Genomic DNA, 18,342 nt, shown 5'->3' with positions numbered 1-18,342 from the left:
GGGGGGGGGGGGGGGGGGGGGGGGGGGGGGGGGAACGGCTTGTTTAAGGAGGGGTATTTAAAACCTTTTAAAGAATTGGACATAAAAAAAACTCTTTTTTTAAAAACATACTGAATTACAGTTAACAATTAAATAAAACTATTTTTTTCTGTTCATTCCTTAAATAAGGTTTTGCTGCCTATATCAAATGAAAGATTTTTTCATTAATTTTTGCTTTAGATCGAGAAAAATCATTTCTCAACTTGGATTATAGTGATTAAAAGGTACAAACCAATACATTATCTAGGGGTACAAATGTAAATGATTTAATTTTATATACTTAAAATAATTTAAGAAGCAATTTGTTTAGTAAACTATCTAGCTATGTATAACAATTCCTTTTTGATATTAACATTGACCTTAATAAAATGATTAAATTGCAACAGATTTACATGGAACTATTTAAATTCTATTAATAACCTTTTATATCGGATTTATCCGTTTGTAGTATTATCATTGATGAATTTTACTCTTGAAAAAAGTTAAGTTAATTTTAAGTTCTGTCTTTTGAAAAGTCATTTTTATTACATCATTTGTTTGTTTTGTCAATATAGAATTCTTATTTTGAAAATCATTTATTTTTATAACATACGGCATTTGTAAATATTAGTTGGAAAATATATCTCATCTATAAATGTAATATTGTAATTATCTATCAGATATGAAATGGATGATCTCTGAATATACAAAAGCCGCGTGTTTTTTCTTAATGGAATCCTCTAAAGAGAGCAATACCAGCAAGATGTTTCTAAAATGAGAAATCCGTGTTCTCCATCCATTCATCAATTAGACCAAACTTCGCAGAATATTTAGCATAATCAATCAAAATGGGATCATGGTGCAATTTTGAAATTTGCGACATGTCTGGTTTCAAGTTTGCAGACAAAGTATAGATTTTATTCATATTTAGACAACAAATCTGCAATATGGTCTCACCCTGGCTACAAATAGAAACTGAAAGTCCAAAATTATTGGAACAAAAAACGTGAAAGTCTGAATACTCAATGGAATTTTACTTACACAATTGAAATGAGCCTGTTAAACCATTTTAATTAATGACAATATTTTTTTCTTCAAATTAGCATTTAACACTGCAGTAAGCATATATAATCTAATAGTAAAATTAACTTTAAAGATAGTTTTAAAACAATGCTGGAAAATGAAAACTGGAACACTATTTTAAACACTGATCAAGAAACTTCCTTTATTGTCTTTTTTGAAACTATTGAAAACTGTTTTAGGTCTTCATTTCCCGAAAAAAAAACATAATTTCTGCAAATACAGTCTATACCCGTTTAGTGGGGTTCCAAGTAAAAAATGTTATTTTATTAATTAGGGATAATGCCCAACACAGTGTACAGTGTAAGCTAATCTCCACCTAATTTCTATAAAACATATATATGTATTTTTAGCAATAAATATATTTTTTAAGATAAAATAAATTCAGAGGCCGGAACATTCAGGTGGAAATAGTTGAACGCTTGATCTTGATATCCAATTTGGGCCCTTTTGCATTTGAGGATAAATGCTTGATCCCTCAATCAAAGTTATTCCTGCAGGGTATGACCACCATGAAATATTGAAGAAATCCGTAGAATGAATATTAATGCTTAATCCCAAAATTCACAAAACAAAAGTTCTCACTTCAGATAATCTGAAAATTATTTTCTTTCTTCGCAAATATTTGATATAGTGTTGAGTTTCTCTATAGTTTGGAGTCATTATGTGATCCTTCTTAAATTTCCTAAATTTTCTTTATCAAATTAGATCCATATATCCCTAGTGTGCCGGGGGGTGGAGGGGGCAATCCATTATCTGGAGCGGAGAGCTACGTTTTGTTTCCAACCTGGAGAAATATATTCTTCTTCTGAACTGGATTTTCTCTCCGGGAGCTAATTGTAACCTAGAAAGGCTGAATAAGATTTATGAAGAATATTCTAAATCTGAATTAAAAAGTTGCTAGCGACTCTCGGACCGTAAAAAAATGAAAGCAAAACAAAGGAATTGAGTCAGTGACACAAACTCTGATTTTGAAATCCCTTTATCTTAGCATTACAATATCAATATCTAAGGTCTACACTATCAGGTATCAAGGATATAGGGATTAGAAAATTTGATTTTGTGGCAAAGACTCAATTCCTTTGGTAAAAACCCCCAACAGTTGAATCAGTATCTCTTCTCTGTTTTCCGTCCTAATCTTTTCTCCAGAGTGTTGGGGAAGATGGAACGTATTATGTAAAAAAAAAATTTGGGGAAGTATGGTACGGATTCAGTATAATCTTCTCTCCAGGGTGTTGTGGGATGATGCAACTTATTTAGTAATATCTTCTATCCAGGGTGTTGGGTAGTATTAGACGTGTTTAGTAAAATTTTATCTCCAGGATGGGACATATTTTATAATATCTTCTCTTCAGTGTGTTGGGGAGGATGGGAGGCATTTAGTGTTGGGGAGAGTATGACATATTTAAAACGACCATCTTTCCAGGATATGGAGAGGATGGGACGTATTCAATACAACAATCTCTCCAGTGTCTGGGAAGGATGGGACGTATTCATTACAACATCTCTCAAGTGTCTGGTGAGGATGGGACGTATTCAATGCAATAATCTTTCCAGGATATGGAGAGGATGGGACGTATTCATCACAACCATCTCTCCAGGATATGGAGAGGATAGGACGTATTCAATACGACCATCTCTCCAGGATATGGAGAGGATAGGAAGTATTCATAGCAACCTTCTCTCCAGGAAATAGAGAGGATGGGACGTATTTAATACAACCATCTCTCCAGGATATGGAGAGGATGGAACATATTCAATACAATCATCTCTCCACTGTCTGGGGAGGATGGGACGTATGCAATACAAACATCTTTCCAGGATCTGTGGAGGATGGGAAGTATACAACCATGTCTTCAGGATCTGTGGAGGATAGAACGTATACAACCATCTCTCCAGGATCTGTGGAGGATAGAACGTATACAACCATCACTCCAGGATGTGCGGAGGATGGGACGTATACAACCATCTCTCCAGGATCTGTGGACGATGGGACGTACACAACCATCTCTCCAGGAACTGTGGCAGATGGGACGTATACAACCATCTCTCCAAGATTTGTGGAGGATAGGACGTATACAACCATCTCTCCAGGATCTGTGGAGGATAGGACGTATACAACCATCTCTCCAGGAACTGTGGAGGATAGAACGTATACAACCATCTCTCCGGGAACTGTGGAGGATGGGACGTTTACAACCATCTCTCCAGGATCTGTGGAGGATGGGACGTATACAACTATCTCTCCAGGATCTGTGGAGAATGGGACGTATACAACCATCTCTCCTTGATCTGTGGAGGATGGGACGTATACAACCATCTTTCCAGGATCTGTGGAGGATGGGACGTATACAACCATCTCTCCAGGGACTGTGAAGGATAGAACGTATACAACCATCTATCCTTGATCTGTGGAGGATGGGACGTATACAACCATCTCTCCAGGGACTGTGAAGGATAGAACGTATACAACCATCTCTCCAGGAACTGTGGAGAATGGGACGTATACAACCATCTCTCCAGGAACTGTGGAGGATCGGACGTTTACAACCATCTCTCCAGGATCTGTGGAGGATGGGACGTATACAACCATCTCTCTAGGATCTGTGTAGGATTGGACGTATACAACCATCTCTCTACGATCTGTGTAGGATTGGACGTATACAATCATCTCTCCAGGATCTGTGGAGGATGGGACGTATACAACCATCTCTCCAGGATCTGTGGAGGATGGGACGTATTGAATGATTTGTTATGACAGGATAAATGTGTCCAGCAAATAATCGACCATTATATCTCACGGAACATTAACCTTTTCTCCCGGCACATCCTTCCTCAACCCTTCCCAAACCATTCTTTCCGCTAATACATTATATATTATACAATAGACATACATACATAGAACAGTAAACAACCGCACTCTCAAACCTAATATTTATAGATAATGTTGATGGTGTAGGGTTGTCATTATGCATACCGGAAAATCCAGAATCTAGAAGAAACTTAAAAAACTTAATATTTACCATTCAGGATGAGTAAAAAAGGGAAATATAACATATTAAAATAACAAACACATCAGATGATAAAATATAAGACAGTTAAAATCTTTAACAAGGAAATAATACGCGGAAACTTAGACAGGATAATATAGATATTGAACCTAAGCCACAAACTTACAAGCCTTTGATATTTCAAACTTAGATTATTTAATCTAATTAAATTCATAGTTTTAAATATTCAATGTCTACAACATTGGGTTGCAAAGATATAGGGATTAGAAAATCAGAGTTTGTGGCCAAAACTCAGTTCCTCTACCTAAGATAAGAACCAATTTTTTGTAAAGATTGTATTTTTTCAATTTATAATTCTGCTCAGTCCTCTAAACAGCCATCTCAGCCACACTTCACTTCATTAATGAGAATTTGACAGATATGACGAGATTTTAAAAATGGCGGACTCCCAGGAGGTTTTCAATCAGGGCACACCAGGGATTCATCAAGATTAAAAGAAGGATGGCACTCACAGTTTTAAATCTTCTAATCATTTTCTTTTCTCTTTAAATTTTGAATAGCCTGTTTATCTTCTTATTTTCAAGAAATTATGATGATAAAAAATTTAATCATAGCAGGATAATTCACAATAGTACGCATTAAATATTATATAAAACCTCCAAATGATTGACGCAAAAGAACGCGTTTTGACGCAACGATGTTTTAGCAAACTTTGTTCAACTATAGACGCAAAATGAAAACCGAACCCTCCCTTCTCTTTTATAAACCATCTCAACACTCCATCATAAACTTTGACGCTTGTCTTGAAATTCCTAAATTCCATCTGTTGAAATGTTGAAATGGTGAAATAGTGTATAGCACTGAAGTTCCCGGGGGAATCGCCTGAGGGCGAAGCTGCTCAAGTAATTAAAAAGAAATTCCCCCTTCAAACATCCCCCCCAGCCTAAATATGCTAAGATAATGCCAATTTGAATTTTTAATTAGGAGACCTCAGTGCAAACCATCCTTACATAAACCAACCAGACTTCACATCGTGTCAAAGAAAAAATGGAATCCAAACATTACAATTTTGCTTCTTGGTCTTCCAAACTCACATTGCTTTTCAGAACATTTTGTTATCAAAGAAAAATCGAAACCTGGCAAAAAAAAATTGTCGGTTTAATTAATCTTTTTTGTTCTATAAGCTTCATTTATTCTGGAACACCCTATTCAAGAGGGGGATCTTAAGGGTGAATATTCTTAGTATTGATTTATGGTATTTAGGATGCAAAGAGTTGAAACATGAGCAGAAACCCTTGAGTTTAAATAATCACATTCAAATTTAAAATATAAATTAACATTCTTGAGAATTCATTATTCACGTGAGACTTGGGTTCCATGTAAAAATAATCGAATGTTACGACGTGTCGAAAAAATTTTTTCTGAAGATTAATAAAACAAAATTTTAAATTAAATTTAATTTTAATCAGGAATTAAACCTATTTAAACAAAAATGAACCTTTTCCTGTGTAGATCGAAGATTCTTTAAGTGTTTCTACTGTAGAGTGTAGATTGAAGATTCCTTTAGTGTTTTTACTGTAGAGTGTAGATTGAAGATTCTTTTATGTGTTTCTACTGTAGAATGTAGATCGAAGATTCTTTTAGTGTTTCTACTGTAGAGTGTAGATTGAAGATTCTTTTAGTGTTTCTACTGTAGAGTGTAGATTGGAGATTCTTTTATTGTTTCTACTGTAGAGTGTAGATTGAAGATTCTTTTAGTGTTTCTACTGTAGACTGTTATAGATTAAAAATTCTTTTAGTGTTTCTACCGCCGTAAACTTTTGCTTTGAACGCTCTATAGAGATAAGTTCTATGAACAACATGAAAACCACTGCGTAGAAAAATCTAAAATCAAATTCCAATACTATATGAAAACTAGTGCTAAAAACTATCTGAAGACTAAGGCAAGGAACGATATGACAACTACCAAGAACAGTATAAAATGTTAGTTTTATGAATGTTCTTAAACGTCACCCTAATTTTAAGCTGCACTACCTTGTCTTTGAAACCCTTAATCCTCTTAAACCTGGAGTGGAATAACCATCCCTGAATCTAGTGTATCCGGGTGCATATCTGCATACAGTTATACTAAAACCTGTCAAAATTACTAAAGTAACATTAGAATATGGAGAAGAGGGAATAATAGTTAGTAAGACACCAACCGATGTCTGATAATTATGATATGAAATGAAGAGGGATGGAGGGAGGGGGGATATAGGAACGTAGGGAGGGGATTCATACTTGTGGCGGGGTTTAACTTTCCATACATCAGATAGTTTAATCAATCAGGAAGATATGAAGCTCTTGAGGGGTGGGAGGATTTAGAAAGGTGTAAGAGTCTAAATACGACTATGATGGGTAGAAGGGGGTCGGAAATAGCGGAAGAAAGCATACAACATCTTTTATCAGGAAAATAAAAAAATATTGACAATTTGCAGTATCAGGGTTAGAAGAGTTAAGTTTTAGTGAGGAGAAGGATTGAAAGGATAATCCAGAGAAGGGAGTTGAGACTATACATATATAGATTAAATAGAATAATTTATCTTCAAATACTTGGAGACAAAAGAATGTCAGATTAGCGAGGAAAGTCTTGATTTAAAATAATTTTTTTACGTTCAAAATCTCTGATGTTCCCATTCTTATTCTCTCCCCCCTTCTCCTTCTAAATGCGGAAAGTTTAATTTTGTTTAGAAATTAAATCAAGTTATGTTTAAAAATACAATACCATGCTTTTTTTTCCCAATTCTTTGATTTCATAATTTAGATGGTACTATTTCTGCAGCAAATTTGTCTTCGTACATATTTAAGAAATATAGTCATTTAAGATTTTGAAAAATTTTTGGGTTCATTGAAGGATTTTCCAAAAAAACAATTCATAATTTTTGACTGGCCACAATTACAGGAATTGAGTCTTGGTCAAAAACTCAAATTTTCTCAACCCAATATCTTTGATATTTCAAACTTTTACTATTTGATTTAACAGATTTCATAGTTGCAAAGATGGATCCTCCAAAAGAATTGGTACCGATCCCTTTAACCGTTTACAACGTTTATTGGATACAAAGATAATGAAATTAAGAAAGAAGGAAAGAAATTTTAATTTATATTCCCAGAGGCATTTTCAGTCAACAACACTTTTTATTACACTAAAATCTCCATTAAGTTGACTTAAAGTTGACTTAAAACTGAAATCAAGTTTAATCATCCTAACTTAAGCCTAGCATGAATTGACTAAATTCTGGACTCTTTCTCTGATAATTCTATGATAAATGTTTTTTTCCTTTTCTTTAGAAGTTTCTCCGTGTCGTGCTGGACATGTTTGTGTTTCTACTTAGCTGGGTGACAAAACTTTATTTCAATGAGGGAACATTCGAACATCAGAATTTCTAAATTTGAAATTGGAAAATTGAATTTCTGCCACAAAAGAAGATGTTGTAGGGTGAAGCAGGACTGATTGTAAATTGTCCAAACTGGCAAAAAAAGGTTTCACTCTCACAGGTAGAAAAACTCGGTTTTGGAAATTAATTTCGATATATTTCATATCCTCATCAGTCCTTAAAGAATGGTGGTATTGTTGATAAATTCTAAAGAACTGAGATTTTAAACCTTAAGAACTTTTTTGTATTAATAAAAATAAATTAATTTTATCTTCACTCTTAATCTTCTTAATTCTTCCATCTTTATCTATTTTTCTCCTCTCCTCTGTTCATTCATTTCAATGTCTCTATAAATTAAATGTTTTCTTTCAATAAATCTGACCTTATAAATTCGTTCAATTTTTTCTTTCAAAAATTTTCTTTTCACTTCTCTTCTCACGGGCAGCAGGGTCAACCTTTACGGTCCCAGTTTGTACTGTACCTAGCTCTATATAGGTTGAATTTACTTTTACTAAGGGGGGTAGAGGTGCGTGATCTAGCTCTTATTCTTTACATTATTTCACTGTTTACTCACCGCAATGAGAGGAACTCCAAGGGTTTAATTAAAGGTGAATTAAGGGTGAATAAACTTAAGAAAAGGAACTAAGTTTTTGCCTCAACTCATGATTTTCTAATCCCAATTTCTTTGTAATACGATTCGTAGACCTTAGATATTTTAAACTATGAATTCTGTTAGATCTAATAGTGTACGTTTGATATACCACCAAAGGTTTACAACATCAGATTGAAAGATTGGTATTAGTAAATTTGAGAACTCAGTTCCTTTATTCACGCATCTAGAACCTCATTTCGAATTGTTTCTCAGTGGCCCTGTTTTCTAATCTATTCTAATCTATTCCTTGCTACGGTTATATACCGTGTTCTATAGTTTGTCAGTTTGTTTCTGTCAAATGACAAAACCAAGATTCCAATTTTCCAGCTCAATTCAGCCATGTATTAGAATATACAGGGGTAGAAGCATAAACATAAACAACATTTTCTTCCTTAGAGCACCTATCCTTCTCCTACCTTCTTTAATCTTCTTTTCTTCTTCCTCTTCCTTCTCTATCTTCTTCCATCTTATTTATCTTCTTAATCTCGTTTTTCCTTCTACATCTTCATCCTTCTTACTCATATATATCCTTAATTACATTCTTCCTTCTCTATCTCATTCATTTTCTTAAACTCGTTCCCCGTTTCAATCATCTTTTTCTTCATTCTTTATCTTCATCCATCTCATTCATCTTTTTCTTCATTCTCTATCTTCATCCATCTCAATCATCTTTTTCTTCATTCTCTATCTTCTTCCATCTCATTCATCTTCTTAATCTCGTTCTTCCTTCTCTTTCTTCTATCTCATTCTTCTTTATCTTTCTTCTTCTATCTCATTTATCTTCTTTATCTTGTTCTTCCTTCTCTATTTTCTTTTATTTTTTTCATCTTCTTCATCTCGTGCTTCCTTCTCTTTCTTCTTCCATCTCATTTATCTTCTTAATCTCACCAATCTCTGCTTTGGTTTCCCACTATTCTCTTTTCTTCACCGTACATGCCTTTCGTATTTTTATCTTAACCATCCTTCTAAACTTCATCTTTCATTAATTTTTCAAAAACATGTTTAAAAAATTGAGCGTCATAACTTGTCAGATGTCAAACAAATGAATAAGATTATATTAGTTTAAAACTTTTCAAAAGTTTACTTCAATAATATTTTCTTTCAACACTTGCCCTTTTCCTGCAGAATAAGAGAAATGTTCGGCCGCCACGTTTCATAAGTTATCAAACTTTTTGGACCGAAATGTTTATTTTTCTGTCCAGTTTGTGTTGTGCTTTGTAAACAAAAAGAGGAATATGTAAATCCACTGAATCTATTATTGAAGTGTACAAAACTTTTCACTCTCCCGTCTGTCAAACAAAAATCAACATTGAATATAAAATAAAAATGAAATTATTGTCGAGATAAGTGATTTTACCAGGAATATCCGGAGATCACGCACCTCTGACCCTTTAGTAAAAGTAAATTCAACCTAAAGTCTGACTGCGTCAATCTTGTTGCACCGGCTAGTCCTATTTAGTGTCTGCTTTATTTACCCAATGTCCGGGCGATACAGTACAAACTGGGACCGGAAAGGTTGACCCGGCTCGGAAATTCAAATGTACTACGGCTGCCCGTGGGATATGTACGCTGCCAACTAGACAGAAGGAGAATGTCAAATTCATGCAACATTACGGGGAGGACTGTGTAACCTCGTATCCCTCCTAGTTTTCATTTTAAAGCTCAAGTATGTAAAAAGCAAAGGAATCGAATCTGCGCAACAGACTTTGATTTTCTAATCACTATATCTTTGCAATCCAATGTCGTAGACCTTAGATATTTCAAACTAAGAATTTTGTTAGATCAAATAATCGAATCAAGCTTGACATATAAAAAGTTTTACACCATTAGGTTGCAAATATATATGGATTAGAAAGTTTGAGTTAGTAACAAAAACTAAACATTTTTTTCTTCTAAACAGCTCTTCAATAAGAGAACTTATTTTTTGAAAGTATTTTAGATTTTACGTGTTATTTACTTTAGTTTAACTTGGATAAACTGTACGGATTTACAAACATTTTTTTGTATTTAAGTAACTCAGATTTTTCTTCAAATAGAAATATACAATGAGCAATATTCTAAAATGGCAAAGTTTGATACCGAAGTTCAATATCCATGTTAAAGTAGAAATTTTTGTTTGTATGTCCGATCATAACCCGTGAACTCTTTGACCGATTTGCCTCAAATTTTGATTGGGAGCTCGGTTGACCCACGGGAATATTCTTGGCTCCCATGACTAGTATTGTATAATTATATAGAAGTTTATCTTAAAAAAATATATTTTAAACCATTTATAAAATTTTTGAAATTAGACTTAATTCGTAAATTATCCATGCAAATCCAGAGATTTGAAACAATTTTCGTCATATTTCATATTTTTTATAATTCCCAAAGAATTCATATTTGTTTATGCTATACAAGCTTGGGAACTAAAAATATAAAAGTCAATTTACTCAACTGGGAATTTTTAAACCAAGCAAGAACATTCCCGTGGTTCTTTCAAGTTCCCCAATCAAAATTTTAGGCTTAAAAGTCAAAGGGTTCTTGAGTTATGATCGGAAATACAAACAAACAAAAAAATTTATATTTACAGTTTTTCTTAAAATATTGAATTTCTTAACTTAAAATTTGTAATCATCAAAATACCTCACCTGACAAATAATATTGTTATGTATTTTTTCTGCGGTAATATTTTGTACACATGCTTGTACAGTATATCTGCAACACTGTACACTGTATAGGAGGTATATTGAAAACAAATATAGAATTATTCGGCGGGAAGATAATTCCAGATCTTTAAATATCAAAGGTTCAATATTCTGAAAGGTTTCGGACACTTCCCTGTTTAAGTCTAATTCTACTCTTAATAATACAAAGTTAAAAAAATTAAGAACTTAAAACATGAATTTGTTATTCAATTAAAAAAAATAGATTAAAATTTCGCAGTTTCTGGATCCTTTCTGTAACAATGAAATCCAGTCAGGTTCTGTGGAGGAGGTTTAGTGATTTTCTGGAGCAATATTCTCCTACTTTCTAATACAGTTTCCGGAGAGAGAGTATAGAAATGTATTTGAAATAAAAAACCGGAAAATAGTTCAAAATCAAGGACTTTTTTCCCCGAATTTGCTAATTAAACCGTCATTTACGTCACGAAAAAAGGAACCTGAAAAAAAAACTACAGGTTTCAGACATTCCCAAAATCATACTGTAGAGCAGCACATTGCAAAAACTTAGTTCGAATCTTTGATAAACTTCGAAAATAAGTTAAGTGTCTTTATAAAAAAAATCATGCCTTTTTTCTTTTAAAATGAATTGCCCAATTCTATTCCTTTTTTATCCAGGACTTTTTCGTTACTAAAAATAAGGCCTCAAATTTTCAAAAAGTTTTTTTGAATGTTACTCGCATGATTAGATGCATATTACCACTTATTAGGTTAGTTTAAAACATCAGAGTAAAGAGGGTTTATAGTTGAGATAGTCTCATAAAGCTCGGACTTTGAACACCATCATTTTAATAAAATTGCTTTTCATCGCATCAAGTTTTTTATATATCTAGTTAATTCCCCGGCCAATTTGAGAAAAACAGAAAAAATTTGGAGACCCGCCGCTATTAGAGCCATGACCGATTCATAAAGACACGACCTTCAAAGATAAATGAGATAACCTTGTTTTTCTAGCTGAAAATTGATTATTTTCAATTGTGGTATTCTCCACAACAGTGAAGTGTGGATTTATGTAAATGTGACGCAGATGGAAATTTTTAGAATTTAACACAAAAAGATTCCATATTGTTCAGATGAACAATTAGCGTTGTGAATCTAAGATGGCAATCCATGAATGGAGGTACACTAAAAACTACGTCTAAAGTCTCTTTAACAACATGATAAACTTGAAGTGAACTGTGTCTCCTTTTTAACTCCAGGAATCTTAAATTATGTCGTTCAAAATATATCCATCATCAACTAATAAATTGAAAACATGAATATTGCAGAAGTCAGAACTTGTGTGTTGTTGAATGTCCATCTTATTCTTGTGCAGACCATAGACGCAGACCTAATTTAATTCCTCTACAGGGTGTCCTAAAAAACATGGGAATTCAGTGACGAATTCGATATCGTCTTTGTTATGGATTAGCATTGTAATACCTAATTTCAAAAGCCATAATATTATTATGTCTGCTATAGTTTATTTTATGAAAAGGCTAAAATACTGTAAAGATGTGTCTATAATGTCTCCGCAAGATGAACAGTGAAGACGGACAAGTTTACTCTGTTTGTATACTGCAATTTTCTTGTTATACTAAGTACAACCGTATGCAGTCAAAACGTAAACAAACAAAATGTGAAAATAACAGACGAAACTCTTACTGATTACAGCTTTCTCAGTTTGTATCACTATACTAAATCAAAGAATTATTTAAAAAGACGATTACGAATTCGTCACTGAATTCCCATGTTTATTGGGACACCCTGTACAATACCCCATGATGGTTATAGCCTGCAAGGATCAAGCATTGATCATCCAATTAAAAGCGATCACATTGGAAATCGAGATCTAGCATTTATGATTAACGATATAAATTGCAACAAAGTTCCGATCTCAGTATCTAAATGTGAAAAAAGATGAAATTATTCAGGATTATTTACAAAGGACTGCTGAAATATTGTAATCCTAGAATTTTATATCCATCTATGTCCGGACTCGAATTGTTGTTTTGAGATTAATGTAAATTTATGGATTTTATGGATTAATTCGAGGTTGTAGGAAGTGGCTTTATGACCTCTCTTTATGGGAGATAAATAGTGGTTTAAGCCGAGGGGAGGGGAAATCTTTACCTACTTGGAGGAGGGAGAGGGGGAAATCTTTCCATAAATTTTGCAAGATTGGGGGGTGGGGGAATGTTACTACGAAACCTTTACATAAATCTGTGAACAAATTAACATCGCTTAGTTCCGACAATTCAAAATTTTCCAAGAAATTATCATAAATAATTTATTCAACTGGGAATAAAAGTGGGGAACACAAAGAATAAATACTCATCAACAAAATTCGAGAAGATATCAATTTAACTATTTTGTCTGAAAACTGACAAAAATAATTGTATCTACTCTAACTCTAAGAAAAAGAGAAAGAAAAAGTTTCGCATCCATCCTATTCCCCTCCCCCCTTCATGATTCACTTCCTTCCTTCTCCTCACCCTTTCTCCATTATCCACACTTACCCCTAGCTAGTTAATGGTCTGGAAAAAAGTGGCGTAATTTCTTGAGTTCTGCTCATAAATCATATCCTAGGACGGAGAAACATGATAATAATCCTTGCTCCGGGTATAAAAACACTAGAAGGACAATAAACCCGTCAAGACTCAGGGGATAGAGTTACAGAAACCTTTGTATGATAGAACTAATAAATTTTTATCATTTAGTTTACATTAACTTCTTTAGTGATAACCTGATATTCTTTATTTCAGAGGATCTGAAGGTTAATTTTTGTCTTTGGTCTTTTTTAAAATTATGTACTTAATGATTTGGCAATACATGCACAAATTTAAAGCTATAGGGAACAATAAATTTAAAAAAAAAGGCTGGTAAGATTTCGTTATGTCGTCTCTGAAGTCTCATCCTTTGTGGGTAACCCTGCATCTATTCTATCCGTTCTATTCTTGTATTAATCCAATTCTTGTATTAATCCTATTCTTGTATTAATACTATTCTTGTATTAATCCTATTCTTGTATTGTACCTATCCTATTCTTGTATTAATCCTATTCTTGTATTGTACCAATCCTATCCTTTCATTCATCCTATTCTTCTATTTGAACCTATCCTATCCTTGTATCCATCATATCCTTATATTTGTTCCTATCCTTTCCTCTCCTTGTATTCATCCTATTCTTGTATTCGTACCCATCCTTTCCTTGCATTCATCGAATTTATCCATGTAAGGATTTTCACTTATTTCCGAGTTATCAAAGATTTTATTTTTCTTGAGCTTATTTTGTATATATTTTTTATTTTCTGTATATTGTATTTTATGATTATAATAAATTAATTTGGGCAATCTTTTACAGATTGAACCCGTAGTTGGAACTAGTCTTGGAGTGTTTTCTTTCCGTAGAGATTCGAGATTTAGTCCTGGTTCCAATCGTAACCCTGTAGCAGATCATGGTTGATACTTTAGGATATTTGAAGCGGCCAGATTTGGTCGCGAAACATTATTCTTGTATTCATACCTATCCGTGCATTCATCCTGTCCTTGTATTAATCCTATTCTTGTATGGTACCTATCCTATCCTTCTATTCATCCTATTCTTGTATTTGTGCCCTTCCTATCCTTGTATTCATCCTATCCTTGTATTAATCCTATTCTTGTATTGTACCTATCCTATCCTTCTATTCATCCTATTCTTGTATTTGTGCCTTTCCTATCCTTGTATTCATCCTATCCTTGTATTTGCACCTATCACATCCTTTTATTCATCCTATTCTTGTATTAATCATATCCTTGTATTGTACCTATCCTATCCGTGTACTCATCATATCCTTGTATTAATCCTATTCTTGTATTGTACCTATCCTATCCTTTTATTCATCCTATTCTTGTATTTGTACCTATCCTATCCTTGTATTAGTCATATCCTTGTATTTGCACCTATCCTATCCTTGTATCCATCCGATCCTTTTATTCAGCTTATCCTTTATCTTTCATGTCCTTCTATCCATCATGTACTTAATTTAGTATCCTATCCTTGCAATCATCCCAAGATAGTATCCATGTTTTCTCCTGTATATTTCTTGTATCCAGGTCCCTTCTATATATCCAAAGCTTGATCAAATATCTATTTTCTGTTTCTTTCTATCTAACTGTCTAAGGGGATCAACTCCCCCCCCCCTCGTTATTGTTCCTTATCTATCATGTTCCCCTTTCACTCTATTTTATCTACTAGATATCAATTTAACTATTTTGTCTGAAAACTGACTTATAATATATAATATATATAATATATATATTTATATATATTAAATATTTAGGAGTTTGCTAACAGAGCAAAGACGAAGGAGTTACCCAAAGTCAATTTGGTCTCGCTTTTAACTTTTAAATTGCCAAATTTAGATAAAACCTTTGCAAAAACCTCTCCTTAAAGTTGCATTTTTTGTAATTTATGACATGTCGTGGTAGACAAATTAAATAGAAAAATATAATTGAACTGATAATAATGTAAAAAATGATTAAGAGAAAATACAAAAATGAATGTGAATCCATTCAATTAAGATCCAGCCAACATGAATGACGTTGCATGTGAAACTAAAGTAAATAGATTAAAATCATAAATTTTTCCAAAACTAAGATCTTTGAGATGGAAACTCTTGTATTGTGGGTATAGAGATCAATGCTTGATCTCATCTTTTTGTTAATCTGCCAATTAATTCAATCTTTATTAGATATCCAACCAATCAAGGAAGAACGGATATCTCTGGTTAGATTAGAAAACAAGGAAGGACGGATATCTCTGAGTTAGATTCGAAAACAAGGAAGGACAGATATATCCTGTTAGATTCGAAAACAAGGAAGGACGGATATCTCTAGTTAGATTCGAAAACAAGGAAGGACAGATATATCCTGTTAGATTCGAAAACAAGGAAGGACGGATATCTCCTGTTAGATTCGAAAACAAGGAAGGACGGATATCTTTAGTTAGATTAGAATACAAGGAAAGACAGATATATCCTGTAAGATTCGAAAACAAGGAAGGACGGATATCTCCTGTTAGATTCGAAAACAAGGAAGGACGGATATCTCTGGTTAGATTAGAAAACAAGGAAGGACGGATATCTCTTGTTAGATTAGAAAACAAGGAAGAACGGATATCTCTGGTTAGATTAGAATACAAGGAAGGACGGATATCTTCTGTTAGATTAGAAAACAAGGAAGGACGGATATCTCTAGTTAGATTCGAAAACAAGGAAGGACAGATATATCCTGTTAGATTCGAAAACAAGGAAGGACGGATATCTCTGGTTAGATTAGAAAACAAGGAAGGGCGAATAGCTCTAGTTAGATTAGAAAACAAGGAAGGACGGATATCTCTGGTTAGATTAGAAAACAAGGAAGGGCGGATATCTTCTGTTAGATTAGAAAACAAGGAAGGGCGGATATCTTCTGTTAGATTAGAAAACAAGGAAGGGCGGATATCTTCTGTTAGATTAGAAAACAAGGAAGGACGGATATCTCTAGTTAGATTCGAAAACAAGGAAGGATATATATATTCTGTTAGATTCGAAAACAAGGAAGGACGGATATCTCCTGTTTGATTCGAAAACAAGGAAGGGCGGATATCTCTGGTTAGATTAGAAAACAAGGAAGGACGGATATCTCTAGTTAGATTAGAAAACAAGTAAGGACGGATATCTCCTGTTAGATTCGAAAACAAGGAAGGGCGGATATCTTCTGTTAGAGTAGAAAACAAGGAAGGACGGATATCTCTAGTTAGATTCGAAAACAAGGAAGGACAGATATAATATGTTAGATTCGAAAACAAGGAAGGACGGATATCTCCTGTTAGATTCGAAAACAAGGAAGGACGGATATCTCTAGTTAGATTAGAAAACAAGTAAGGACGGATATCTCCTGTTAGATTCGAAAACAAGGAAGGACGGATATCTCTGGTTAGATTAGAGTACAAGGCAGGACGGATATCTCTTGTTAGATTAGAAAATAAGGAAGGACGGATATCTCTGGTTAGATTAGAATACAAGGAAGGACGGATATCTCTTGTTAGATTCGAAAACAAGCAAGGACGGATATCTCTTGTTAGATTAGAAAACAAGGAAGGACGGATATCTCTGGTTAGATTAGAAAACAAGGAAGGACGGATATCTCTGGTTAGATTAGAAAACAAGGAAGGACGGATATCTCTAGTTAGATTAGAATACAAGGAAGGACGGATATCTCTTGTTAGATTAGAAAACAAGGAAGGACGGATATCTCTGGTTAGATTCGAAAACAAGGAAGTGCGGATATCTTCTGTTAGATTAGAAAAAAGGACGGGCATATATATGTGATTAGATTAGAAAACAAGTAAGGACGGATATCTCTAGTTAGATTAAAAAACAAGGAAGGACGGATTACTTATGGTTAGATTAGAAAACAACGAAAGGGGATATCTCTGATTAGATTAGATAAAAAGGAAGGACGGATATCTATGAGTAGATTAGAACAAAATGAAGGACGGATATCTCTTTTTATATTAGAAAAACCGGAAGGACGGATATCGCTGAGTAGATTAGAACACAAGAAAGGACGGATATCTCTGGCTAGATTAGAAAACAAGGAAGGGCGGATATCTCTAGTTAGATTAGAAAATAAGGAAGGACAGATATATCCTGTTAGATTCGAAAACAAGGAAGGACGGATATCTCTGGTTAGATTAGAAAACAAGGAAGGACGGATATCTCTGGTTAGATTAGAAAACAAGGAAGGGCGGATATCTTCTGATAGATTAGAAAACAAGGAAGGACGGATATCTCTAGTTAGATTCGAAAACAAGGAAGGACAGATATATCCTGTTAGATTCGAAAACAAGGAAGGACGGATATCTCTGGTTAGATTAGAAAACAAGGAAAGACGGATATCTCTAGTTAGATTAGAAAACAAGGAAGGACGGATATCTCCTGTTAGATTCGAAAACAAGGAAGGACGGATATCTCTGGTTAGATTAGAATACAAGAAAGGACGGATATCTCTTGTTAGATTAGAAAACAAGGAAGGACGGATATCTCTAGTTAGATTAGAAAACAAGTAAGGACGGATATCTCTGGTTAGATTAGAATACAAGAAAGGACGGATATCTCTTGTTAGATTAGAAAACAAGGAAGGACGGATATCTCNCACCTCTCAATTTAAGTTTTAATCTGCGTCTACATCCCTCGCCCCCGCTCCCTCTTTTTAACGTTGCATTTGAACAGAACAACTAGGGGATGCTTCAAAATATTTATTCTTCTTCACTCTCTTTTCAAATCATAACTGTTTTGCAATAAAAAAAAATATGTTAATTTATATCAAGATTAACCTTAAGTGGTCTTAGCTGCAGTTTTAATTCTGTATTCCCAATAGACTCGTTGTGCCCTTATAAGGTAAGTTATGCCTGCTATTGTGGGTATGACCGGCCGAGTGTGTAGCTGGGCTAGGTC

General features: G+C 33.9%; 1 protein-coding gene across 1 annotated transcript; it reads left to right on the top strand.

Moving 5' to 3' along the window:
- Positions 1–2,843: 2,843 nt before the first annotated feature.
- LOC111711185 (mucin-12-like) lies at positions 2,844–3,389 on the top strand. Its single transcript, XM_023485467.1, has one exon. The coding sequence runs from the start codon at positions 2,844–2,846 to the stop codon at positions 3,387–3,389; it is 546 nt and encodes a 181-aa protein (XP_023341235.1).
- Positions 3,390–18,342: the final 14,953 nt, after the last annotated feature.

The sequence above is a fragment of the Eurytemora carolleeae genome, unplaced genomic scaffold (genome assembly GCF_000591075.1).
Source record: "Eurytemora carolleeae unplaced genomic scaffold, Eaff_2.0 scaffold232, whole genome shotgun sequence".
Lineage (NCBI taxonomy): Eukaryota > Metazoa > Arthropoda > Copepoda > Calanoida > Temoridae > Eurytemora > Eurytemora carolleeae.
This window is presented reverse-complemented; position numbering and strand designations above follow the sequence as displayed.

Excerpts from the sequence above, each read along its gene's own strand:
- LOC111711185 (XM_023485467.1), top strand. The coding sequence starts at position 2,844 with ATGGAACATATTCAATACAATCATCTCTCCACTGTCTGGGGAGGATGG.